Source organism: Heloderma suspectum, chromosome 1, assembly GCF_057233095.1.
Source record: "Heloderma suspectum isolate Gila_16-S chromosome 1, 16-S_ref, whole genome shotgun sequence".
NCBI lineage: Eukaryota > Metazoa > Chordata > Lepidosauria > Squamata > Helodermatidae > Heloderma > Heloderma suspectum.
This window is the reverse complement of record NC_139458.1, coordinates 344,762,656-344,790,210: the sequence shown is the minus strand read 5'-3', so window position 1 is coordinate 344,790,210 and position 27,555 is coordinate 344,762,656. Positions and strand designations below refer to the sequence as shown.

The 27,555-nt window shown below is 39.8% G+C and overlaps 2 protein-coding genes across 4 annotated transcripts in view; both read left to right on the top strand.

Moving 5' to 3' along the window:
• SHPRH (SNF2 histone linker PHD RING helicase) overlaps nt 1–17,071 on the top strand; it is a 70,825-nt gene extending 53,754 nt beyond the window's left edge. For all 3 annotated transcript variants that reach the window (XM_084827751.1, XM_084827749.1, XM_084827750.1), the window contains 13 exons: nt 102–244; nt 1,081–1,254; nt 1,548–1,610; nt 2,015–2,240; nt 4,306–4,449; nt 4,962–5,063; nt 6,577–6,648; nt 8,002–8,190; nt 10,427–10,519; nt 10,760–10,846; nt 12,276–12,454; nt 14,324–14,404; nt 16,037–17,071. In XM_084827751.1, the coding sequence (XP_084683877.1) occupies nt 102–244; nt 1,081–1,254; nt 1,548–1,610; nt 2,015–2,240; nt 4,306–4,449; nt 4,962–5,063; nt 6,577–6,648; nt 8,002–8,190; nt 10,427–10,519; nt 10,760–10,846; nt 12,276–12,454; nt 14,324–14,404; nt 16,037–16,133 (1,650 nt within the window). In that variant the 3' untranslated portion in view covers nt 16,134–17,071. The remainder of the gene's footprint in view (nt 1–101; nt 245–1,080; nt 1,255–1,547; nt 1,611–2,014; nt 2,241–4,305; nt 4,450–4,961; nt 5,064–6,576; nt 6,649–8,001; nt 8,191–10,426; nt 10,520–10,759; nt 10,847–12,275; nt 12,455–14,323; nt 14,405–16,036) is intronic.
• Nucleotides 17,072–24,623: 7,552 nt separating this feature from the next.
• The window catches only part of LOC146359624 (pancreatic secretory granule membrane major glycoprotein GP2-like), a 30,005-nt gene continuing 27,073 nt past the window's right edge, over nt 24,624–27,555 (top strand). Inside the window, exon 1 of the mRNA XM_084831864.1 lies at nt 24,624–24,783. Within this exon, the coding sequence (XP_084687990.1) occupies nt 24,702–24,783 (82 nt within the window). The 5' untranslated portion in view covers nt 24,624–24,701. The remainder of the gene's footprint in view (nt 24,784–27,555) is intronic.

Below are 27,555 nucleotides of genomic sequence, written 5' to 3'. Positions count from 1 at the left end.
TCTGAAGGGTTTACTTCTAACCCGATATGACAAAATATGGTCCAGAAAAACAAGAATTATAGCACGTTTATTTATGGACACACTTTCTCTTCTGCACCTAGATACGCTCCAATTCACCTTGGTGGTTGGATGTAATCCAGTCAGCAATACAATATGCCATTGATGAGGAGCTTGTTCAACGGGTGCAAAATGATCTAACAAGCAACTACAAACAGCAAACAAATAAACTCTCCATGGCAGACAAGTAAGACAGGAACTACAAAATAAGGTTGTTTAGTATGGGTTGGTCCTCTCATGTCTACTTAGTTTGCTCCAGCATGTATAGCTATCTGCTGGGCACTGATGGTTTCTGGACTGCAATTAATTTTTAAAAGTACTTTAGACAGGAGAGCCTAAATATAAAACCTTTTAAAAGAACAAGTCTTCTGCTTCCCAGTACATTCATTTAAGTGTTTTAGTTGTCTCCATTTGTAATATTTTAGTTTCTTCCATCACAAGAACAAAATTATATTTTGTCTATCAGAACTGCATGGGGGTGGGGGGCGTTGCTGGTGGTGGTGGTTTCTTGTTTTTGAGATAATAGACCTTGGCTTCATTCATCAGTTTTGCAGGGATTTAGTTCTGGAGTGGTGGCTTAACAATTTCTCACTTTACAACATTTCACTCTCAAAGTACAGTTTTCCAATAATAAATAGAAAGGGTTTTGGGTTTTTTTAAGTATCAATTGGAGTGGTCACTAGCAAAGTAGTCTCCCTTTGTGGATGTAGGCTTGTTACATAAATGTATGTTGTGCATACTTTTCAGAGAACTGCATTTGCCATGTATAAATGCATTAGCTCACTGGCTTTGAGCTACTCACAGAGACGGCTCTGCATTCTGTCAAAAATGATGAGTGGGAATAGTATGCAAGCTGTTACTTAGTTCTGATTTGTCCACCTCTAAACTTTCATAATAAGGCCTAAATCCTCATGCTGCTCAGACAGACCAAGCCCTATCCATTTCAAGAGCCCTAAGGCAATACAGGGATTCCAAAATGAAGTTTTAAGCCTTTTCAATTAGATTATTCTCTTTTTTGTTAAGATTTCGTGACTGTAGAGGCCTTCAGTACCTGCTCACAACTCAAATGGAAGAAGTGAAGAAATTCCAGAAACTTGTGAGAGATGCTGTAAAACATCTGGAAGGCCCCCCTTCCAAGAAGGTCATTGAGGCTGCCACTATCTGCCATCTTCGGCCTGTAAGATTGCCACTAAACAAGTAGGTATAAAAAGATACTTCAGGGGCAAAATCTCTTACGCCTCCATCACTGGGATTCCTGTTAACATTTCTCCTAATATCAAGGCACACACCCTATAACTGGAGTAAAGAAATAATGTATATCTAATCCTATTAGGTTATTTTTTAAAACTACATATATTTCTCTTACTAAAATTCTTCTTAATCATCTAAATGGTGTTTGTGTCTTAATCTTTAATTGATTGGAAGAAACCTTTTTCCAGACTTCAGGAATTTGTTTATTTACGTTCTCCTTGTAACATCTTGTATTCCAGCTGTGTCTTCTGTAAGGCTGATGAATTGTTTACAGAATATGAGTCAAAACTCTTCTCCCATACGTAAGTGCTTCTTTTCTCCCCCTTCCTGTTTTTTGCACTTGTGATAAAAGGAAACTTTTTCTCTTACACCTGAAAGCAGTTTTTGCTGATGAAATTCCCTACAGGTGTGTTTACCTTCTGTATCTTTACTGGCACTGAAACAAGGTTCCTTCTCTTTTACAGCTGCTTTCCCTCCACTATTGTGTATGTAGCTCAGTGCCCTCTGTCACTGTCTTCTTTCAAGGAGGATTCGTATTAGTTGTTTTGTTAAAATAGTCACTACATGCATTTTCATGTGCATGTAACACCTCTTTTAAAAATGCTGTATAGAAAATGATTTGTTTTGCCTAGAATCTTTAGTTTTACTAACATGCATACTGTCTTCACATATAATGAAAACTCTTAATACTTTTGTATTATTGAAGTGTAAAAGGCCAGATGGCAATCTTTGAAGAAATGATAGAAGATGAGGAAGGCCTTGTTGATGACCGTTTGCCGACCACAAGCAGAGGTCTCTGGGCAGCAAGTGAAACTGAGCGGTCCTTGAAAACCATATTATCTTTTGCCAAAGCTCACCGAATAGATCCCAAGGCAATTGAAGAGGGCAGCATCTTCTTGGAACTTTTTGAAGCGTGGAAAAAGGAATATAAGGTACAGCACCAAGAAGAAATCTTGAAGAAATGTTCAGTGTATAAGGAACATTTTGAGTCGGTTGTTACTAGGCATATAGACAATTCATGCATGATAGGTGCAAAACAAACTATTTATTTGTAAACCATCTTTCCACAAAAATACATTTAAAGCAGTTTAGGAGAATTCGGATATGAGCACTATTAAAGCAGCAATATATAACAAGAATAACAATATATCAAAGAGGTCAACAGTACATCATCACAATAATGCAGAGCAAAAATAATTGCAGCATTTCAAAACAATTCATTTCATTTTTCTGACCAGTATATGTATTCTTAGTGATATATTAGCTTTCATATAGAAATGTCATAGACCTACTATGTTTCTTTGCCTCCCCCACCCCCCACTGTTAACAATTTATTCCTCTATAGTGCGTGTTTGTGTATGCACATGTGCATATACACACACACACGCACGATCTGCCAGCTGAGATTAATGCTTCATGCATGTAAAAGGTTGGGGTCTAATCAATGAATGCTTATACCACAATAAAATGGTTTAATGTGCCACAGGGCTCTTTGTTACAGAACCTCTAAAAGCAAGTTACATTAGGTCAAAGGGCTCATTTTGAGATACTGTTCAAAGCTCTTTTGTTCATGTTTAAACCTTTTATTAAGTGCAGGATTGGGGGAGGGGGGTGTTGTCACGCAGATAGCCAAACCACTAACACTAATCAGCCATTGATGACATTAATATGCTTTTAGTACTAAAAGTTGGGAACAAATTGTCTCTTCACATACAGTTGCTTTGAGGACACATAAGGAGGACAAAGTAGCCAGTGACAAAAAAGGACTGGACATTTATATCTTCCATCTGTTCAGTCCTAGTAATCTTTCAGTTGTCTATGGCCCTAAAGATGTGAGAACAGTTCTACCTCAGGGCTCAAATTCTGTATTGCATGGCAGTATCTTTCAAAAGCGAGACCACTGCTAGTGTGAATTAAATGTGTGTCATTTTCTTCCAGTATCCTGTCACCTAGAATCTGGAGATGATGAAGGCATGTTTAAGTTACATGTAGTTCATTATTCCTCAGACTATAGCTGTTTGATTATTAAGTGACCATTCTAGTTCAGTGGCTGAGCTGTAAAATGGAAATTCCCAACTTCAGTCTCATCTTGGTTAGAAACTAAGGTTGCAATCCTATGGTTTGCAACCTCTGCAGAAACCTCTACAACCCTTGCCGTTCCAATGCTGGAGGTCTGTCAGTAGAAGCAAAAGGGGAGGGGGGCAGTTCAGGGGAAGGCCTGAACTGCCTGGAATTGTGGGAAATGTATGCCAGCCTTGGAGCTGGTGAACATAATTTCTTTTCTACTGCAACCAATGGGAGGGAAGTTGTAAAAGTAAAACAAACCGTCCCAAAAAGGGGTCGAAAAGAAAAGAAAACATTGCTGCTCCTTCCCTTCTGCCCTACCAGTATGAGCTCAGCTGGGCTTTGGATAAGGCTGTTCCTTCACCTTTAGATTCCCCACCCACCAATTGGTTTGCTCTGCCGGTGGACTTAGGCAAGATTATGCATTTCAGCCCTGGTTTCATAGCCACAATTGGGGGATAATAGTACTAGCCTATTTTGCTAGCTTTTTGTGAGGACTGAGGTAATGTATCTGCTAAGAGCGCTAATATGTATGATCAGTTATTGACTGCGATTTTCTCATATAATTTTGCTATGTTTCAAGTTTTTGTTACTTTGGGGGAGTGGCTTCTTGTATTATATTTTTGGAACCATTTTTTTACAATCATAAATACGTTCATTTTAGTGTGCTTAGAAAGAGCCGGCTTCTCCACTCCTAGTTACAAGAACATTTCTAGTTTACTGTAACTTTCCTCTGAGCACCTTTGTGGTGACAGATGTGTTTGCGCTTTACTTGTGTAGGTACAAAGGGAGAAGCCTAAGCTGTAATTTTCCATTAGGCTTTCTGTCAAAAATACTTTGAAAACCTTACAAGTGCTGACAAGCAATATTTTTAGTTAACCACCACAACCTACGGTTCTGTTGCTGATCATTTCTTTTAAATTTTACCTTCAGCTGCTTCATGAATATTGGATGGTTCTGAGAGATCATGTGTCTGCCATCGATGAACTTGCCATGGCTACAGAACGGCTTAGAGTGCGTCATCCAGAAGAGCCAAAACCTAACCACCCTGTTCTTCACATAATTGAGCCACACGAGGTGACAGTTTATTGTAGCTGAAAAGGAGCAGTGCTGCTTAGCCGTTGACATTGAGGTCTACCACTTGCCACTAAAAACTCAGTCCTGCTCTTGTTGTTCTTGTATAGCATCTCTTTATTGCTATGCAGTTAGAGATGACTTGCACCTCAGATTTATTTACTTATTTATCTATAGATAGCCTTTCAGCCTTAATGGTTTCCCAAGGTGGTTTGTAATAAAAACTCATTAAAGCAAGTCCCAGTTAAAATTATTCAAATTTAAAGCTACATTCAAAAACCAAGATCAGCAAGAGCAGAATAATCAAAACATGTCATGTGATGTATGACAAATACTCTGCTCTTCACCTGAACGTCCTGATTGCTGAAAGTCAATTTGGGGTTGAGGGACAGGAGAAATTTCAATACATAAATTTCCCTTCGTTAGTTGATAATGATGCTAGAGTTGATAGTTTACACTACAAACTCTTCCTGAAAACTTGTAATGAAGATTGAAGATTGAAACTGCTTTTGCAGGTAGAACAAAATCGAGTGAAACTTTTGAATGACAAAGCTGTTGCCAAATCACAGCTTCAGAAGAAACTAGGCCAGCTCCTTTACCTCACTAATTTAGAAAAGGTAAGTCTGACCTGTCTCATTTTCATTTTTACACTATTGTAGAACCTTCTAGTAAACAGTAGATATGATTTTCTCTTTACTCTTCCTTCATTTTACTTGGAGAACTAAGAAAAAGTATTTGACTCTGAGTGATTAACTCTTGCATTGCATTATCCTCGAAGAGGAAGTAGGAGCTGTTAAAATAATTTTTTTTGCTGAGGTTCAGCAGATCTCCCTCCATCTCATTTCTTCAAGTTTGTGCAATATAGGTTGAAAGGGTAGATGGCAGACTCACATTCATCTTTAGGTATAACTGCAGATGATTAGATAACTCCACCTATTAGCCACATCTCTTCCAGATTGTCATAGTTTAAAAAGTATGCTGCTTTTTACCTTCACATAATTGGAATTCTTTGTTGATTAAAATGTGCAAGCCGCTCTAGTAAAACAACAAAACAAAAATATGATTCTCCTTAATTTCAGCTTTGTAATTTGTAGATCATAGTCTCAGTCTGTAGAACTGTGCAAATTATTCTGTGCAAAACTGGATTCATTCTATTTTTCTCTCCCTCTGTGTGTGTTTTATGCATAGTAACCTACAATACCACATGGCAAGCTGCTTTTGATGCTCAGAGGAATTTTAAAACCCGTTTGCAATGTGGAACACGACTGCTGCCTAAATAATAAAAAGGCCGAAATCCCACTGGGCTTATGCAAGCTCTTAGATGCTAAAACTCTCTTATTTGTGTTGTAAAGCCATGATTCTGAGGGGCATGCACATGACTGAATTCTAATTAAGTCAGTGGTTGCCCCATAGAAATTTGAACTTATAGAATCCCCAAGTGTGAAATTAAAAGTGGCTTGTGATTTTCCACAAAAGTTGTTCAAAGAAGATCTGTAGTTGGTGAATGGCAACAGGTGTGTTTGTTGTTGTTTTTTTCTGTTTCTGTCGTCTTTCTGTTAGCTTTCATCCAACCCTGAGACTGATTTTATAAATTTGTTTCATTATTCTATAATTGCTTTATAATTTCTGAAAAAGATTGGCTTGGATCCAAAGATGCCCTTCCACTAGTGGAAACGTTGTGGTCACAGAACGGCTGTTTCCAACCTAGCGGAAGAGCACTGCATGAGAAAAGTAACCCCAAATCCAGATAAGTGTTTTTCTGTTTGCACAAACTCATTCCCCTGACCTTTTTATATCCCACTAGAGTTGATGGTACACTATGGCCAGTATCTTCCTTATGCACCGTGTTTCTCATACATAACTTGCTAGGTTGTATAAGAATTCATGGAACAGCACTAATACATTTTCTCCTTCCATTCATGGTCTTTGGATCCAAGCCCACTGCTTTCATTTTTTCCAGGTATTGTGTTATTACTCACACACACACACACACACACACACACACATATATATATTGCATTATGACTTGGCAAACATACAAAGCTTTAGAATTGTTCCAGCCTCAAATCATTTATAAGGTTATTTTAAGTATTAAATAATTGTGTTTTTTTTTCTTTACTACTTTCATAGTCTCAGGATAAAACAACTGGAGGAGTTAATCCAGAGCCCTGTCCAATTTGCGCGCGACAACTGGGAAAACAGGTAAAAAGTTCAACTATGGATTTTTCTCTTAGTTCATTGTTGGCATACTTGAAATAGGCTTCTTTACCCAGAATTAACGTGTGTACAATCTCAGAATTGGATTTATGAATCAGTAGATCTTGAAACATACAGCATATATGATGATATGGCTGTAAGCATGCTAAAAGTTTTCAGTTGGCCCATGCATTTGTAGAATTTAGTCTCAGAATTCATACTTTAAAAGTATGTTTCTAGCCTTTAAAGCAAAAACTCACATATCATTTTACATGATAAAATGTCAGAAGCCACTGGGGCACGAGTAGGTTTTCTGGGGAACAAGATAGACCTTTAGTGCAATGCATAACTCTTTGTCCTCTCCCTTGATTATCAAGAGTAGAATGCAAAGTAAGCAATATTGTACAAATGTACATAATTCAGATCTTGGTGCAGAAGTGTTTGTTTCTTTTTTTATTTAAGTGCAGCGTATGCAAAATCCCATGCAGGGGCTCATTCTGATACATAAATTTTCATGTGAGCACAGTCAGTGACAAATATTAGTGTGCCATGAAGTAGGCATGGAATTCCAGTAACTACTTTAGTCATTTCACAATACTTCTAATGTGATACATAAGCTTGAGTATGGGACTGTCATTAAGCACTGGACCATGTGTCCACTCCACTCACTTAATTTGGAAATGGCTTATGTATGTATCTTTGAGCAGTAAATGACTTCATATGCTCAACAAACAACCTTTTTTCTTAAAAGCCTATAAAGGATATGTTTGCAAAGCACTCTTTTTCAGGAAACCAGTGTACACATTTAGTACATACCACATGTATCCAGAGCTGACTTTGCACTTTTCTTCCATTCCGTTGCATGATGGGGGTGGGGAGTTCAGTTTGACAATCCTAGGCTGAAATTGACAGGCAAGCATGTGTGAGAATGCCAAAGCCACCAGAAATGGGCAGAGTGATTCAATGATGTATATGAAAAGTGGGTACGTTTGGGAAGACAAGGAGTTACAATATTTTACTTACAATATTTTCAAGATTATTTTCTTCAGTGATGAGTGTTGAAAACTTGAAAAAAATAAAGATGAGATTTTCCTGATTACTCCAAGCTTGATGTTGCTAGGAGGATTAGGAAGCCTTCTGTTTATCTTCTTCTGTGATTATGGAATCATGCCTTTAGAATCCGTAAGAAACAAATTGTACACTTCTTCCATTTACAGCGCTGGTTTTAGAATTTCTTCATAGTAGTTGTATTTCAATGGTTATACACTGAATTTTACTATATTTTCATATGTGCTTGTTTTTGTTATAACTTCAAGGTCAAAGATAAGGTACTTATTTGCTCTTTTTTTCTTTGTGTAGTGGGCAGTGTTGACATGTGGACATTGCTTCTGCAATGAGTGTATAGCTATTATTATAGAACAGTACAGTGTTGGCACTCGCAGAAGTTCAATAAAGTGTGCCATCTGCAGGCAGACAACATCACATAAAGAAATCTCCTATGTCTTCACTGCAGAGACTGCAAACCAAGAGGATGATATACCTGTGAAGGTAAACTGCCATACATATGAGTACTTTTTGATATATTGATCCACATTCCTAATTATCCCTTCAGGGTACTTACATTTTCCTTACTTGAAAGTATATTTCATTAAATCAATATTTATTTATTACATTAATTGACCTTCCAGAGCATTTTTGTCAAAATGTATCACTTATCCATGGGAAACACTGTGGACTTCCTATGATGTCACACTAATTCTTAAAAATAAGGGCCATGATTCAGCCAGAGTTAAGCACTTCTGTATCTCAGTATGCTGTTATAGTGCCCATACTTAACTTGCCCATACTTAACTCTCACATCAAAACTTCAGCAGACTGTAAAAAGTGCTTATAATTGGCTGGATCATGCTCATGGGTACAATTGCATAATATCCTTATAGAGACAATAAGCATCTCAGACTTTATAACATTCGAAGTCTTACGCTCTTTCCTCATTTCATGCTAGATACCATCTCATTTGTCTTCCTTGATGCTTATTGTCAAGAATGGGATAGTAGAAGCGGGAGCCATGAGAGCTGCTTGGGTAGTCACGTACAAAGTAGCCACCTGGAGGTTGATTGTTTTTTGGCTGTTTCTCAGCCCTGCAGCTCAAGGCCACGCTCTGCTCCAGCTAATTGGGAAAATGATAACAACCGTGCCTGGTGGGAAGATTCAGCCTCCTTGTGGGGTAGAGTAGAGTGTCCTGGGACTGGGCTTGGATTGAGTGTTTCAAATCTGCCCGGAGTTGCTAGGGCTGGGCAATAAAAAGAGGGCTAAAGAAGGGATGGGTGTCGCGTCTTGGCCCTGACGGTATTAGGGTGTGCTGCTGGTCGTTGGCTATCCTGAGAGGCCCGTACTTTGGTATGTATAGGATAGACTAGCTAGCTTTATTGTTTTGCTCTTGGGAGTGTGTGCCTTGGTGTTTGGCGTTTCTGGTTTTGCTTTGAGCATTGTACCTTGCTTGTAATTTCCTTTACAACCTACCACCTCTCCCCATTCCTTCCTCTTTGTTCCTTTCCCCTAACAAGCTTTTATCCAACTTCCATTTGGTGTGGTGCGTCCTGTATAGCTTCAGTGCTAAATACAGTGCCTATTGGCCTGGGAAGGGAGCTACTGGGGTCAACTTTGGGGGAACCTGTGGCCAAGTTGGGCCTGGCCTACCTTGCAGGGTTGTTGGGGTGAGTCCAACAATCCTTCACACTTATCACCTTTCTTTATTATATTGTCATCATTCACCACAACATTATTAAGTATCTAATTGATTTATATACTGCTTTCTATATTTAAAAATATCTCAAAGCAGTTTACAAAGAAAATACATTAAAATACATTGGGCAGAATCCAGTGGTGTCACTCTGCAAACTTCAGTGGCACTAGCAGATCTCCACTGAAGCTTTCCATTGTGCAACCACTTTCACAGCTGTTCTTGCACAAATGTAACTTTAGTTGGATTTTCCTCTTGCGCATCATTTGGAGCCTAGTTTCTGCTACCACAGTGTCATTTGCACTAGCAGAATGACACAGTTGGATACTGCCCATTAAGATAAAACTTTTATAAAAACATTAAAACAAAATATTTATAATACCGCAATTGTGGGACTTGGTACAACAGAAAGTCAATTAGGTGATCATAGCCATAATATATACATTTGCTCACCTACGTAGATGTTGCTTCCTAAATACGAATTCACTAAAATTTGGAAATGATTGAATTCCTGACACGTGTGTGCCCGGTTTGGTAGCATCTTAACAGATGATGCTACCAAACAGTGAAAGTCAGGATTTATAAAAGCTACTCAAATTGAATCAGAAACATCCATAATTCCACCCAGATTTGGCATTCTGGCTGGCAGAAAACCTACAACTCAGCCCTCTATTAAAAAGCAAACAAAAAAACCATTTGAATCAGTGAGTTTATGTTTTATAGGTAAAGGTAATTTGCTGATGAATTGTAATTTGTGTAGTTTATAGATAGACAGCAAAATATACTGATAAGTATGATGTTTACGCAGTATGTCAACTTTTATATAGGGTATTTAGCGTGTAAGGGAGCTACATTGTTACATTTGAGAAGCTTAAATTTGAGTAAGCTATTTGCAAAACTTAATTTTGATAAACTTTAAAATACAGGAGATTTCTTGACAGATTTCACTGTATGTATTAGTATAGCACACAGTTTTAATGTATTATTTTAATCTGATCTGCACTAAATAAATGATAATTTACATTTTCTTCCTCTCCAAAGGGAAGTCACTCTACTAAAGTGGAAGCTGTGGTCAGGACTCTAAAGAAAATCCAGTTTAAAGACCCAAGCACCAAATCTCTAGTTTTTTCAACGGTATTTCTAAAATGTTTAATCTAAAATATACATCGTCTGAGAGGTGTTGCGTGACCAGGTTATTAAGTGTTGGGATGGATAATTGGGATAATTTTAATTTCAACTGAAATTAGGATACACTGAATGTCTCTTTGGCTTGATTGCTGCCTCCTTTGGATGCTAGGAAAAAGCATGCTTAGCTGTTGTAATGGGTACTTTCTTGTTTGTAATATGGAAATATCTTCCCCTTTTATTTTGTAGTGGCAAGATGTGCTGGATATCATTGCGAAAGCTCTATATGATAACAGCATGGAGTTCGCTCAAATCAACGGAATTAACAAGTTTCAGGTCTGTGACTGCAGCAAGTCGCTGTTAATTATTGAATCCTTTGTCTTTGCTTTCCCTTGAAAATGAGATAATGAGGATGACAGTAGACAAGTCTGCCAAAACATTTTGTATTTGAGCTGATGAAGTGACTTTTGTTTCTGAAATGGCAGTGTGCTAGAAGTAAAAACAAAAAGAAATTAAAATGATAGAGAGCTAAGGCTGGAGTCTAAGGACTAGTACAAACCTAGCTGCAGCCTACAGGGAACATGTGCTAACAAAGCAAGACTTCTTATGGCCACCAACTTGAATGGCTTTTAAAAGGAGTTAGACAGATGCATGGAGGATAAGGCTGTGTAGTAGCTATTGATGGCTATATGCTACCTCCAGCAGCAGAGGGAGTATGCCTCTCAATGCCAGTTGCTGCTGGGGAGCAAGGGGGTGATACTGCACTCCTGTCCTGCTTGTGGGGTTCCCATGGGCATCTGGTTAGCCACTGTGCACACAGACAGTGGGACTAGATGGACCTTTGGCATTACCCAGTATGGCTGTTCTTATGTTCTTGTATAATTTGCATCAGGGCAATGCAGGCTATCCCCACAAATCATGCCTGGACCAAGCACCAGATGAGAAGACCCTGCATACCCATCTAGCAACTTTAATCTTTGATGGCATTAGTGGGAAAGGATGCTACAGCTGGGAGCCAGCACTCTCAGAAGGAGGAGAGGATAATGCCAGCCTCCCGTCTATCATACTTAGACTGAGGTGTATGCCCCCCTCTCTCTTCCTGTGGCGTGCATGCACGGCAGTATTGTTTATTGCATTGTAATTAATTTATTGATTTGAATTAGCCTACTGTCTGCTTTGTAGAGAAAGGCAGGATATACATTTAATTATAAATCAATACAATTAATGCTTTGAGCACTTCAGGAGCCAATTTGTAGCTGCCACATGGGATAAAAATATCCCTTCTTTTCATTGGCAAGGAAATTAACTATGCCTAAGGTTGTCTAGGGTTCCCCTTTGCTCAGGATCTAAAACCCACTTCAAACCAGTTTCAAGTTCTGTTTAAATGGGAGTATTGATTATCTTTATTGCAATTACTGATGCTGAAAAACTGCTTAACCACAGTTAAGTGAGCAGGGGGAATTTCTCCAGGGCTGCAGGGATGGGATTTGTGAACCATGATTAACAGGGAATCAGTACTACATGTGCATTAGCCCTAAGCATTCTGGAGCTACGCCTGATCTATTATCTCTCAGTTAGGCTTGCTCTGTGTTTGTGAAAGATTTAGAATTCAGTGTCACTAGTCTGTTATACTTCACAGCCATTGAACTTGCTCTTGGAGGTGGTGACTTCGTGTATTATTTTCCAATATCCTCCACTGAATATATTATCTATCTATCTATCTATCTATCTATCTATCTATCTATCTATCTATCTAATCTTTCAGGAAAATCTCTCTGCATTTAAATATGACCCCAAGATCAACATATTACTGTTGCCCCTCCATACCGGCTCCAATGGATTAAACATCATTGAGGCAACTCAGGTCCTCCTGGTGGAGCCCATATTGAATCCAGCTCATGAGCTACAGGCCATTGGCAGAGTCCACCGTATTGGACAAACTAAGTAAGTTCAAAAAGTGTCATGGGCATTGGCTTGGCTAACGTGATCTAACCACCATAGAGAATGGCAATGAGTTGAGGCTAAGTGGCAGGTTAGTAGGAATAGGAATTAATTGAAGATTTCAGCATGGAAAGCTTTCAGATTTGATACTGCTATAGCTACCTTTGTACTGCTTTGGGGGTATGTGTGGTTGGTTTAGAATATAATACAGGTTTTGATGAAGTTGCAGTTGAAAGTTTCCTATTCAAAAAGCAGTGGAAGCATAGGAAGTTGACATTTTGGAAACACCAGTGTTATCAGTGTCTTTTTAATGGTTCCATTAAGAAGTATGTTGGAGGCGGGGTGGGTGGGAATCCTGTGATAAATCTTCTCAGTTTTCTACTAGATTTAATAATCTTACTTAGCACAAATATGTTTAATTGGCCGTTGTTGTGCTTACTGCATTCTTCTGTCTATAGAGAGGTGAAGGAAGGAGATGTTATTGTCAAGGGCTCCTTGGAGGCCTCTCTCAGTCTAATCCAGTAGCCAAGTCCAGACACAGACAAAGGGATTCCTTTCAAAGCTTTATTCTTCTTTTACAACTTAACAACTCTACAGGTAGCAACTAGATCTAAGCAGCAGAGTACCTATGCCCTAAGTTGGAACAGTTGGTCCCCGTTTGAAAGGGAATTACTGGCAGACCCCTGAACTTAAGGACTAGGGAGAGTCCCTCCCCTTTTCCCTTGGATCCTCTGGGCGCAGCCGTTGTTTGCGCGCCAACCGGGCACTATGCCTCCTTTCTGCGCCCTCCACTTGGCGCCGCTCTCTGCGTCGGCATCGCGCATCCACCAAGTCTACTTCCCGCGCTCGGTCACTCCCTGGACTGCTATCTAATCTAGGAATGCTGGTGGGAGGAATCTCCGTTAGCTGTGGGCCCTGGGAAAGAGGAGTGCGCTCCTCTCCCAGGAACGACTGCTCTTCCTCAGAAACAGAACTACTCTGGGATTCTATGGGCTCAGTGTCCACCCTGACAGTTATTAGCTAACCTAGTATTTTTTAGAAACCTTGTTGTTACCCTACTCCCACCTCTGAAAGCCCCATTCACGAGACATTGACTGGGTTCAGATTACACACCACGGTTTGTCATGGGTTATTTAACCCACAACGAACTGTGGGCCCTATGGGCACCATCTTGCATATCCAACCCCTGCAGTGGGGGATGGGTTGGGGGGGTTGTTTTGTCATGCAAAGCTGGCGAGCATGAGTCATGTGAGGGTTAAACAAACCAGACCATGGGTTATGTGACCAGACCAAACCATGGGTTATGCGAGGGTTGTTTAACCCTTGCATAATTCACCAGGTTCGCATGACACAACAACCCCCAAGTGGGGGTTGCATATTCAAAATGGCGACCACACACACTGCAGCCTCACCATGGGTTAAGTAACCTACCGTGGGCTGTCGTGTTGGGTGAACAGCCGCATTGTGACAACAATTGGCTAGAGCTACTCAATCTTGTAGAACGTAATAGTTTGAAAACACCCTTCATTCTTTCCTATCATACAGTGTTTGCCTTTTCTACAACCAGTGTTTCCCTAAAGCTACATGATAATTGTAACCTCTTCTGAAATATAAGTGGTTTGATTAAAAACACACGCCATTAAGTGATTCTGCTTAATTCTTAATTCTTAATAACACCCATCACATGAATATTGTTGGAACTGATAAATAATAAAAAGGGTTAGGCCATAATCCTAAACTTCCCCAACTAGGGAGCAGGATTTACTTCTAGGGAATGGGATTTTACACAGTGGGATTTACTTCTGAGTAAACATGTATAGCATTGCACTAAGTGTAACAACCTGTGCTGAATGTTCTCTTTTTAAAATTCAGACCCACCATTGTTCATAGATTCTTAATAAAAGCAACAATAGAAGAAAGAATGCAGACAATGATGAAAACTGTAGAAAGGAGGTAAGTAAAACCTGGCTTATCTATATTGCTTGGACAATACTATACTTTTCAGGTAATTGGCATTCACATTTACAAGTGCAACAACACAAAATATAAATACATTTAGGCTGCAATCCTATAAAGACTTAGCTAGGAGCAAGTCCCATTTAATTCAGTAGGACTTAGATCTGAGAAGACATGCATATAATTCTATTCTGTAATAGAATTACAGAAAATGTAAACAATACAAAAGCATTTCAGTGCAAGATGGGGAGGAGGCGGAGGCATTATCTGATACTTCTGGATAGCATTCTATACAGCTCCCAATTGTGATAAATGTTCTGGTTGCATTAATGTACTTGATCCAGAAAGTATCTCATTTTCTACAAGTATAATAAAACAGTTTGAAGAGTTGGGGAAATGACACCCCTACAAGAGAAGAGTTGCCTTGAAAGGCAAATGTTTGAATTCCATGCAGCAAATGAGTAATAACTGCACATTTATCTTGCTATAAACTGATAGTTTGGAGAGGCCGCTGTGGTTCACCCTTCTGGTTTTATGTATTTGTATATTTTTTGAATTGGTCATCAGGCTATTGAAACCAAGAGCCATTTTGTACACTCCATTTTTGTGCTTGTTTTGAAACCAAATTGTAACAAAAAGTGAATAGACTTTGAAGTTTTGTATGGTGAATCATTTGTCTGTTTTGTTCTGAGCCCAGATTGCCAGCTAGCCTGCAAGGCAGTGTGCACGAACAGTTTACACAGCTTCTTATATGCTCACTGAGCATTTGTTTATGGTGAAGAGCTATTCACACAACCGGTTGACCAGTCACATGGGCAAATTGGCTTTTTCTTGGGCAGAACAATCCTATGGTCCCTCAAAGAGCATCCTAGGGACCATAGGGTATGGTGGATCTCTTCCCCCTCCCCCCACTTCCAAGGCTGTAGACTCTGCTATGACCTCAGGAGGAGGAATCCAAGATTGGACCCTCCCCACCCCTTCGCAGCCTAAAATCTTGATTCTTGCATATCAAATCTTGCAAGGTTTTAGCAGCTTGTGCAAATGTTGAACCCTTACAATTCTGTGAACTCTTTCAGTTTTTTTAATTGACTAAAGAAAATACCTGTTTACAAAACAGTTCACAATTCCAAAGGTAAACATAAATGTGCCATTGCAAACTCATTTTGGAAGATTTTTTTTAAAGGTAACTGATAGATTAGTACTCCTTTATAAAACACAGTGCTGTCCTTGGAAGAGCCTACAATGAAAATTGTAACATATCTCTTTTGTAGAGCTTGTTTTGTAATCAGCTCAGGTATGAGCTTTGTTTCTTGGGGCAATATCCAATGCTGCCTATGCACCAGTGGGACCCAGTGCCAGCGCAACAGAAAGCTTCCTTAATGCTTGTTTCTGCAACAGAACAGGTCAGCAGAGCTTGCAGAAGAGGGATGTGGTGACCTGTCCCCTTCCAGAAACTGGTAGTTTGGCTCATTTCTGGGGTTGTTCTAGGAAATGCTAGCTTCCTGTTGTGCTGGCACTGGGTCCTGCTGGCACAGTGCAATCAGCAGAGATGTAGGGCCAGCGTTGGATACTACCCTCAGTCTCTTTGCTGATCTGTTCCCTTCCCCCACTCCCATTTTTTCTCCAAAGCCACTCTAGTTCTTCCATGAAGCATTCAGAAGCTTCTGTGTTAACAGTAGCAGATTTGGCAGACCTTTTCTCAGAGGAAACTGAAGAATTGGAATAAAGCAGTGCATTTTGGACTCACTGAGGTCAGAAGGGGGCCATAACCTACTCTTTTTTCTAAGCCACAAAACAAAATGAGGTAACTATTTTGAAATTCCTGTAGATGTCACCAAACACCCACCCTTATTTAGTGCTGTCTGAACTGGTAAGTATTTTAAACAGCTTCCACTAGATTCTGTGGCTGTGGATTAGTTCAGCACATTATTTCTGTTAATAAAGAAGAGCAATTGCACTTTACACAAACATTACATAAACTCTAGCTTTTTACTTCCAAAGAACATGAGCATCCTAATCCAGCTTTAGTTGTGCATAAAAATATGTGTACGACTAGTTGCACCAGAATGTGGATGTGCATCCCATGTAAAGCAATGGATCATGGGTAGACAGCATTCATATTTAGTCACACATCTGATTTATGCCTAAAGTTCTGAATCCAACAAGAGACGTGCATGGATCTCCTTTGCTGAATCAAGGTGTTCAACTAGACTCTGAGGAAAGAAGTTTTGCATGGCAGAGAAGGGTATGAAAATCATGAACCAACTATTTTGCCTCCATTTTATTCCTAGAATTATTTAAAAGGTTCCTGAATAAGCAAAACTTTTTCAGAAAGGGCTTTTAGTGGTGCCACCAGGTTATCATCCAAGTAATGTTTTATCAGTTGACACTTACGTACTAATTTTTAGAAACCACTTTGGCATTTGTAATCATTTTCTAGGTATTTATGCTGTGATATTACATTGTAGAAATTGGATTTTTGCTTGTTCATATTTAAATGTTTGCTGTTAATGTCTTATGTTCTCTTGATAAATTATGTCTTTTGTACGACCTTTTGTCTTGAAATTATAGCTGAAAACATCTGTTAGACAGATTTTTAAAGATTCTTAAAACTGTATTGTTTAAAATTTGGATTCTTGTATCCTATTAAACTGGCAAACCTTCCTCTTGTTTGTGCTCATTTGATTTTTCTTTGGTCTAACTATGACACATTTTGCTTATTAACAGAATTATCATCCACTATATTAAATTTTAATGCCAAAATACTAATTGTTAGTATTAAAAACTGATTTTTAAAAAAATGCCCAAACACTAGTCATTAAATTAAATTCACTGAGATTCAATATGAACTTCTTAGAGAAGACAAATGTCTGGATAGAATAATCTTGAGATAAACCTTTTGATAGGAGGTGGGATGCATATTTGAAATATCATCTAAGATCTGGAAAATGGACATTTTACATCATCATCCCTCAGTTCCCCCAGAGATGTCATTAATCACTACTTTTAAAAAAATGTATCCGTGTGTTATTCATTTATTTTTATTAATTTTCACTTACTATCAGATACATTGGAGGCCTGTTACTAGGCAAAAAAGCAGGATATCAGTATTTTAAATAAAGTAAATGGAATCACAACCCACCACCACAGTGGAATATTTTTGCATAGGTTAGACCCAACTTCATTTTCTTGCAAGTCGCACCTATCTAAGCCTGACATATTCAGGGGTAGAGACCCAGATATCATAGCGAAATACATTTGCAGCATAGCATGAACATATACCCTTAATGCTCTTAATTTGGTTCCATGAAATTGGGGAGTATGAGGGAAGTGGCGGGTATGGATCGCCATTTGGCTATGTTTTTCCTTTCTGCAGAAAGGGAGTGAGTTAGCAAGAGAATATTGGGAATGCCCAAAGATGGAGAAGAAGTCACAGAGCTGACATAACTGAGGTGCATGCTCTTAGGCTTTGGAATGTTGATCATCCTTGTATCTCAGCCAGCCCTGTAAGATACATTGTGATTGAATTTTCTGCACTTTAAAACACACACATATAGTGATCCCTGCAATATGGGAATACGTGACTAACTCACGGGATTGCTGAGAAGACAAAAATTAGATTGTAAGTCAGTTTGTCATGTCTTGCTCCACTCCTGTATAATTTAATCTTTCCAAAGAAGAATGTTTGGGATTTATTGAGACTTGATAATCACTGCCCTTTGTTTAGTACTAGATTAGAAGTTCCCCGAGGCTCAGCAGTTTGGTAGTTTGTCCCTGGTTGCTAAAGCTAGAGCTTGTGTTTGGATGGCATGTAAACAAGGATACCTCATTTTATTGGGTTGATGGGTTTAACTGCCCTTAAATTCCTTACGTGTCTTTACGGATATTAAGTATCCAGTTTGATTTGTGTGTGTTTGTTTTTAAGTGTTCTTTCTAAAATGGTTACAGATAAGGCAAATAATATCTACGCCAAAAAGTTGAGTGTGTGTGTGGCGAGGGGGGTCTTTCTCCAAGCAGAATATATGTTTGTTTCTGAACTGTCTAAACTCCAGGCTGCTGGGTGTTTCTACCGTTTCAGGCAGTCTGAAGACTTGGCCAGCAAAGCATCTCTGTCAGTACACCCAGCTTTTTTCTTCCTTTTTTGGTTGCCTGGAACATAAAAGTTGTTTACGAGAACGGTTATGTACTATAAACGGAGGCTAAAGAAATCCCACGCTGCGGGAAAAAGGAAGCCAAGGAAATTGCTTGCTTTTTTTTTCTCGTTTGCTCAGTCTGACAAAAAGAGTGTGTCTGGTCAATGACATTAGGGCAGATGAGTCACAATCTATAAATTGGCTGCAATGAAAAGTGCATTTTAGAACTAACATTGTAGAATAGCTAAAGCACTTTTGAGAAAAGTTTTTAGCAAAACAACACTATTCTGGGAATTTCTGTCCTGCTTTTAAAAGCCAACTGAGCTTCAGTATAGTGAACAATGCCAGCCGGCTGCTCGCTCTAGTTGAATGAAAAATTTTGCTGCTTATCATACCTACAATGTCTATACAAAGTGCTATGTAAGTTCCACAGCCCCTGTGAAGCAGATAACTCTAATGAGAACTAAAGTTGGGGATGATAATTACTTGCCCATGGCCATCCAAATTAAACCATAGCTAATTAACCATACTAACTGTATTTGCAGTAACTCATTTAAACAGGAAGTCCCACTGTCAAAGTGGGAACCTCAATGAAATTCACACCTTGCAATGAAGATAACATGTTGGCTGACAGCTTCACAACTGGGATTACTTTACTTGCATTGTAAGCACAAAACATGTTTACAGGAGAAAGGATGTGTCTTTAAAAACAAAAGTATGCAGACAAGGTACAAGTGACACCCGCAGTGAACTGGGGAATGAACACAACCATTGCACAATATAATTTAATACCGCCTTTCAGATTAGAGAAAGTACTCTTTACAAAATAACATTATGGCCTACCAAAGAGGAAGACTGAACACAATTGCTAATGTCTGTTTGTGCAAAAATAAATAAATTTGCAAGTTCAGAATTTGAGTATGTACTGCAGATGACATTACAGCACAAAGAACCTTGTGGTTTAAAGAAGCCAGGACAAGTTTCCCAAGCCCTGTGTAGCTCCTGCCTCCTTCATACATGATTTCTCATAGAACTGAGGGAAATCTTTAGGTTTGCAGTCTTGTCCGCTGCTATAAGATGAAAACATTGCTGATGCAGGTTCAGTCTTTCCTTGGAAACCATCCATATTTGCAGGCAAGTTCACAATTCAGACAAGTTACAATCTAAGCAATAGATACCCTACCATAACCATAATGTGAGCCTGGATAAAACGTCTTAAAACACCCCGGCTTGTATCTAATGCAGCCTGAGCACAGGGATGCTTGTTCAAGGGGACTCTTTGCCCTCCCCACTGCACCCCCTGAAAAACCTCTCCAGGGGGTGGGCAGGCCCTCAGCAAAGTCCTGGGGTGCAGAGGAAGGGAATCAAAGGAAAGCAGCAGGAGGCAGTTTGCATGAATGGGAGATTTACAGTGTTTCTTGGAAGGTGCTTGGGCTCAAACGTTGAAGTCTACCGTGGGAATGATGGCCAAATGAGACAAGGCACAGGGATCTATAAGTGGATCTCCTGACACCTTTTTCAAGGCTTTAAAGCAGCTGTTCCACACATCACCACTTTTGGGTCTAGTCATAGTCCTGGATGAAGAACCATGCTGTTTCCCTGGTGGAATTTGACCAACACTGGATATGTAGGTTTCTTGCTCTCAACAGTGTACCAATCAAGAATTGTTGGTCTCAGCTTTATCTGAATGACTACAAGTCTGTGTGTCTGTATATTTTGCTCTGTGTGTCTCTTCCCATTGGGAGAGAAACTAGTGGTTGGGGGATAGGGGAGTCAAGGAGCCTGAAGACCCTTGAGTCTGAGAATGCATCATCTTTTCCAGCAGGTGGTATTATCAGGAGGGGTTGGTGATGGTTTATCTTACAGATCACAACAGGACACAGAGGAGGCTAACTCTTGGGCATGTGTGGTCCAAGCCATTTTATTTAATTTGTTCCATTTACTAAGTGAGTTTAGGACCCTGAAAAATGTAGAAGTTATGAAATATTTAATTTTTATTGTTTTTACAACTCTATAATGAAGGTATACTTTGGCTCCAGAGTTCAGCTTGGAGCCATGGTTCCTGGGAATAGCTCTTCTGTTATCAACTTTGTAACCTAGTTACTATGAATGTAATGTCTGGAGTCACCATTCTTTGCTATGTTAACTGAGGGATTGCGTCTGCTGACAAAAGGAGGAAGTTTGCCTAGATTAAAACACAAACAAAGCGTTAAATTCTTCATTTCCCCATTGAATTAGTAGCATGTTGCTACTCCTGCAAGTGAAGACTGGAGCCAGAGAAATTTGACCATTTCTCTTCCACTGTTTCGTTGAGTACCATGACATGTGAGCTGTGCAAGCAATTCTTAAAAACATTTGTTGACTCTTGGGCCAAGAGTCTGTGTTTGGTCCAGGCCATTTAGTTTGGCCCAGGATCATGAGCCAAACTAAACATGACATTAAATGTGCCTCTGCATTTTCAGATGCACATTTTTAAAAATGCAAATAGCTGTACTGGTGGAGCCAAAGCAGAATTGCGATCATAGCAGACAGGGAGGGGAGGAGTTAATGCTTCAAGCACTTTCCCTGTTCCCAGCAAAATACCTTCTCCGCCCTTGGGGTGCTGCACTCTGCATAATGCTTCTGCCAAAATTTGATGAGCTAGTTGTAGGGGATTTTCTTCCAGAATCTTCTGTATTAACATGTACCCCCCTCTCCTATATAGTACACTGTTTCTTAAATTGTTCAGCTAGTCCCAATTTCTGCAGTCTCCCAGCTCCCCAAGGCAGCAAGCTTTACAGCCTGATCTTGTACATGTTGACTCAGAAGAATCCAAGAGCAGGCTTAATGGATGATTTACTAGGGGTAGTATAGTGCTGTGCCATTAACATAAACAAGAAGGGGGGAAAGTGAAATATTGAGCAGATGCCAAAGCATTAGGGCTCACTGTGACTTGATTGGCTCCCTGCTCTGTTTGTCTGCTTTGTGCATTGGCTGTTGGTTCTTAGGGCAGTATCCAGTGCTGCCTGTGCATCAGCAGGACCCGCTGCCAGTGCAACGAGAAGCTAGCACTTCCAAAAGCAATCAGAAATAAGCTGAAATGCTCATTTCTGGAATGGGACAAATCAATGGATATCCTTCTACAAGCTCTGATGACCTGTCCCAATCCAGAAACAAGCATATCGGCTCATTTCCAGGGTTGATCTAGGAAGTGCTGGCTTCCTGTTGTGCCTCTGCGGGGAGGGGGGAGAATCCCACTGGCATGGAGGTGCAGCAGCATTGCATACTGCCCTTATTTTATATGTGTAATTGTTTTATTTGGATAAGTGTTTAAATGAATTGTTTTCAATCATGTTAGCCAAGACCTGTTTCACGTAGAAAGGGTGATCTGTTTTCAATAAAGTGTTAGCGTTGCCATGTGGATGTCTATGAAAAAGCTTCCCTGTCATTGTCATACGAATATCTGCTTCCTGGCTGGAATGGCCACAAGTTCTCATCATGTGGACTGGCACAATCCCATGTTGGGCTGCCATACCACCATTATCAGTAGCCTTGGAAGTGTGTAGAGCGGGGGTGAAGAACCTCAAGCCCGTGGGCCAAATCTGTCTATCAGATTTCCCCAGATGGCCACGCCCCCTCCCATTTCTCCCAGCCACTGATCATTTGGTGGTTTCCCAGCTTTTGTGCAGCTTTCCCATATTCCAAAAGGTTGAAATGCCTCTCCTAAGGTACACTTACTGGCAGTAAGAGCTTTAAGCCAAAATATGCTGGTATTTTGGGCCCTGTACCTTTGACTTTGGCCCCAGCCACCAGTGGAATGCGGCTCCCTGGTGTAGAGACTCACAACATAATGGCACCAACAGGAATATAGGAAGCTGCCTTATACCAGTAAACTTATACTGTTTTATCTTTTGTGTTCACTGCTCTGAAATCTGTCTTAGATATCGAGCGGTATACAAATATTGTAAATAAATACCAGGTCAGGCTCTTTGTCCATCTAGCCCAGTATTCTCTACTCTCACTGTGGCTCTCCAGAGTCTCTGGCAGAGGACTACCACATCTCCTGCTGCTCCCCAGTTCTTTTAACTGGAGATGCTGGGGATTGGAACTGGGACCTTCTACATGCCAAACACGTACTATACTGCTGAGCTATGGCCCTTCCCAAATTCACATAGTGTGTAATTGCAGACATTTAGGCTGTATTGCAGATTACTCACTCCCAGGAAGGGTGTTTTGAATGTCATCCCTATGGTGATGATAATGTGCAATGTGGCTCTTGGACTTCAGGGCTGCCTTTTCCAAGCCTGCTTTGAAGCCTTAAGAATGACCTGAATAATAAATACGATTTTGGCAGTGGCTGCTATTACTTCACTATGTTTAAGAATGAGATAGGGCTCCCCCCACCCCCGAGCAACATTTTTGGGCTGGTGGGCACATTCACAATTTGGGGAGAGTGTCATGGATGCTCTCACAAAATGGAGGCACCTTGTCCATTCATAAAATGGCTGCCATCATGGGCATGGCCAGTCACAGAACACGCAATTTGCAGAAGTCAAACTGGTGAGACGAAAGGAAAAGTCACCCGCCCAAGAACCGAAGTACAAGGTAGAGGTGGGATTTGAGCTCCAAAACAGAAAACCACTCTTTAGAACCCAAATAAAGATGACACTGGAGGGCAGCACTTTGCTTTGCAGCCCCACGATTATTTTGTTTAATTAAAATAATCCTATTATAATAAAAATCAGAAAGGGCAGGGAGTCTGGCAGGCACCAAAAAAGGTGTCCATGGGCATATTGGCACCCATGGGCACAGTGTTGGAAACCCCAGACAGATAAGTTCATGTGTGGCTGTCATGTAATGCTTTTGACACACATTTTGAACTTCACCATTAGCCTGCATAACTTGTATACTAAAGGAAATTATTATTGGACAACTTGCCCTTGAATAGTCCAATGGAAATCAAATTTTCCATCTATCTATCTACCTGGCTTGCACTAGCCCAGCAGAATTGTTGGCTGGCCTCCACCATCATCCTGTTCCAAGTGCCAGATTGCCAAGTCCTTCTGAAATCTCAGATTCAAAGCTGTTTGTCTTCCAGTGCTGGGGTCACAGAACTAATTTCACTGTTCTTTTGACTCTGGTGGATCCAATACTTTGACCATCATTCTCTATTGATTACACTTCCTAAATTCCCAAATCTCTGGGTGAAAGCTTGCCCACTAACGCTCATTACCACAAGACCCCAAAAGTTGTTAAGAGTCAGTACAATTCCACTGTTGGCAACAGACAATTAAAAAAGCAGCTTAGCATCTCTAGACAAACAATCCTGTATTATATTGGGCCCATTAAATCTTTAAGGGTCCCCCCCCCATGCTCTATGTACAGCACTAGCTACTGTGTTTCTCAATGAAATTCTTTCCATATAAATAGGTGGGATCATTGCCTGAAAAGAATGGAAGATACCAACTTGAGAGTGCATATTGTTTCATGTTAATAGTGTGATTTTGAAAACGGTACTTTTTTCCTTTCAGAAAATTCTTGCCTCTTTTTTAAAGGTACGATATATTTGCCTATTTAAACAAGTTATGCCATTTTTGCCATTCATATGATGTCTTCTGTAGGGATAATGTCAGTGACACTTGAAAAAATTTTTTGTTCCTTCGGTCTTCATTCCCAGGGTCAAAAAGAAAGGCGCTGAAAATCAATTCCTGCCCTCTGCAGAGAGCCAAATGGAAGGACATAAAACGCCAAGGGGGAGAATCCAAAGGGGTGGAGTGAGGGATGGAGGTGCTCCTTCCCCCTGATAAAAGACATGCTAAGCTGCTGCTATAGTAAAAGACAAAAATGTGGGAGTGGGGGGAAAGGGTTTTCTTCTTGGGGGGAATTTAGCTCTAAAATAGGTAGTGAGTCTGGCATGAGTAATCATGGTCTCCACTGGCTATCTCTGTGGAATCTTATTGTTGGACCCAGGACAGCCTTGTGTCTTCAGACAGGAGGCATTCATTGCCGTGAACAAGTTTAGAATTATTATTTATTAAACCCACAGGGTAAAAGCTGGGAAGCACCCTTTACACCACACACTGATCTCAAACCCCCAGCCAAGGCATCAGGTTGAAAGGGCTGGAGGTCTCAGTCCAAGGGAAGTTTCCTGGCTGGTGCTCTTTGAGAGAACTCCAGTTTTGATGGCATCTTGCAAACTGCCTTTCTCTGCCCTTCTGGTAGCTTCTCTGCTGATAGCTTCAAGTGGGACCGACGCTGGGGAGGGTGAGTTCTCTGAACAAGAATCGATTCTGAAGCCATTGCTAAATCTTCTGTTACTGGCCTAATGCTAAATTTGCCCTTGTTTTGCGCTTGCGCTCTCTCTCTCTCGCGCTCTCTCTCTCTCTCTTTCTCTCTCTCTGGAAATGCAAATGTCTTATCAAAATGTAACTTTCAGAACATAGCCTATGACATACAAATTCTTAGATGTTGTGGCAAAAATTCATTTTACAGATACCTTAGCAGTTAAATAATTATTTAAAAAATCCTTTACAGTCACCTTTTCTATTGAATCACTATTAATATCTAATGTCATAGATCTTCCCATATGGAGACTTGGGTTCTTTATAAAAAGCACTCTAACTCAAAATTAAGGTGGACAAGGATTCTTGCATTGGTCTCTATTTGAATTGCAACTGTGACACTAATCTTCTACTGTTTGGCTAAACTGTTTTTTAAATATGAAGATTAATTAAGCTGATTTGTATGTATCTGATGGTTTTGTAATAAATGGTTTATTGCTTTGGTGCTTCATTGTGATAAGAATTTGATTTGGAGTGTACACTGCCACTTTTGAAAGGTGGATTACAGATTTTAGAGCAAATAATGCATTCTCAAAGTACCTTGTCTGAAAATACCGACTGGGCTGAAATCCAATGGGCATTTATTTCTGTAGTATCACTATTGTCTAGCTAGCTTTTAAAAACATAAATATACATTTGTTATAATAACATACAATCTAAGTCTTGTGCCTGTGGGTTATTGGATGTCCTCAGCTTTTAATAATACCATTCCAATTTGAGAGACAAAATATGTGGGAGACACTCTTTTGAGTCAAATTTCCAGGTCTAAGGGAATACAAACATTCAAACTTTTTTTGAGAAACTAGTATAAAGCAGAGGAAACTACTATGAATTAAAGATTAAATTTCCTCCAATAATTTTTCTTCTCCAGTTCCATTCCTTATCAGAGTTATGGGTTGGATCCAGACTAAGACTACAATCCTATACCCCTTTACCTTCAGACTAAGCCCCATTGAACTCAATTGGACTGAGTACAGGATTGAGTATAGAATCATGTATTGGTTTGCGCTGTAAGCTAGTTGAACTTATATCACATTGAAATTAATGGGACAAGTTAGTTATGACTCATGTCCCATTGATTTCAGTGAAACAACAGGTCACCTAACTTAGTTTGAATCCAACACTATGTGCATTTTTTTTAAAAAAAATCCTGAATACTGAGGGTTGCTGAGGAAAAGTAAATCTGTATATGAACCACCCAGAGAGCTTTGGCTAAGGTGCGGTATAGAAATGTAATGAATGAAGAAATAATTGTTTAAACTGCACCTTTATTATGAATATTAGTTTTACGTTTAGAAAACACAATATAGTGTTATGAAACAGAGAGCTTAACAGAGTAATTCTAAGCACGTTTGCTCACAAGTAAAGCAGTATAAAATTTAGAAAGATGTCCAAATCAGGAGAGAGGGGTGTCTAAAGCATTTTCAGCTGAATTGCTAAAGTTAAATATAAATAAGTCATCAATCACAATAAAAAATAGAAATAAAAACACAACAAGCAAAACCTGACATTATAATTCAGGGTGCAATCTCATGCATGTTTAGACAGAGAAAAAATCTTACAATTCCCAGCATTCCCCAGCCAGCATGTAGGGTTTGTTTCTGTCTAAACATGCATAGGATTGTGCCCTGAATTATTATAATTGTCACCTTGTGCACTCTCTACCAGTAGGCCAGCATAAGAATGGTTCAACAATGGAACCTATTACTGGGGCCTGGGGTAATGGGGGTGGAGAGATAGGCTCTCTCTTGCTGGAGGTCTTTAAGCAGAGGCTGGACAGTCATTTGTTGAGGATGCTCTAGCTTTGGGTTTCCTGCATCGAGCAGGGCATTGACCTAAATGGCCTACAACAGCCTTCTCTAACCTGGTGCCCTCCAGAAGGTTTGGACTGCAATTACCATAATTCCCAGCCAGCATGGCCATTGTAAAAATAAAAGAATGAAATAAAATCCTTTACAGTCACCTTTTAATATCTACAATCACTATTAATATCTAAGGTCATACCTCTCCCTCCAAGGAGCCTTGAGTTCTTTCGGTAAAGCCCTCTAACTCAAAAATAAGTTGCACAAGGATTCCTGCATTGACCTCTATTTGAATCACAACCCTGATGCTAATCTTCTGCTGCCTGGATGAACCCCATATTTTAAATTTGGAGATTAATTATCCTGATCTGTATGCATCTGGCAGTTTTGTAATAAATGTGTTGGTGGCTTTTCTATAAGAATTTGATTTGGACTGTACACCACCACTTTTGCCACCATTCTAGAAAGGTGTGCTACAGATTTTAGAATAAATAAGACATTCTTAAAGTACTCTGTCTGAAAATACTGACTGTTGAAGTCCAATGGTCATCTTGAAGTCCATGGCTATTGGCCATGCTGGCTGTGGATTATGGGAGTTGCAGTCCAACATATCTGGAAGGTGCCAAGTTGGGAAAGGCTGGCCTACAACACCCCCTCCAACTGTACTATCCTATCCCTAAGGCAAGAATTGAAACCAGCAATACCCCAGTATAACATTCTGGTGAGGCTGTGATACCAAGAAGGTCTCATAGCAACCCTCTGTACACCAGATGGCAGGACGCTCATAACGAAGATTTATCCTATTATCTCAATGCATAGGAAGAGATAAAAGGCAGGAGGAGTTTAGACAGGGCCCAAATCATGTAATGGTTTTACAGCCAAAGCCAGCGTTT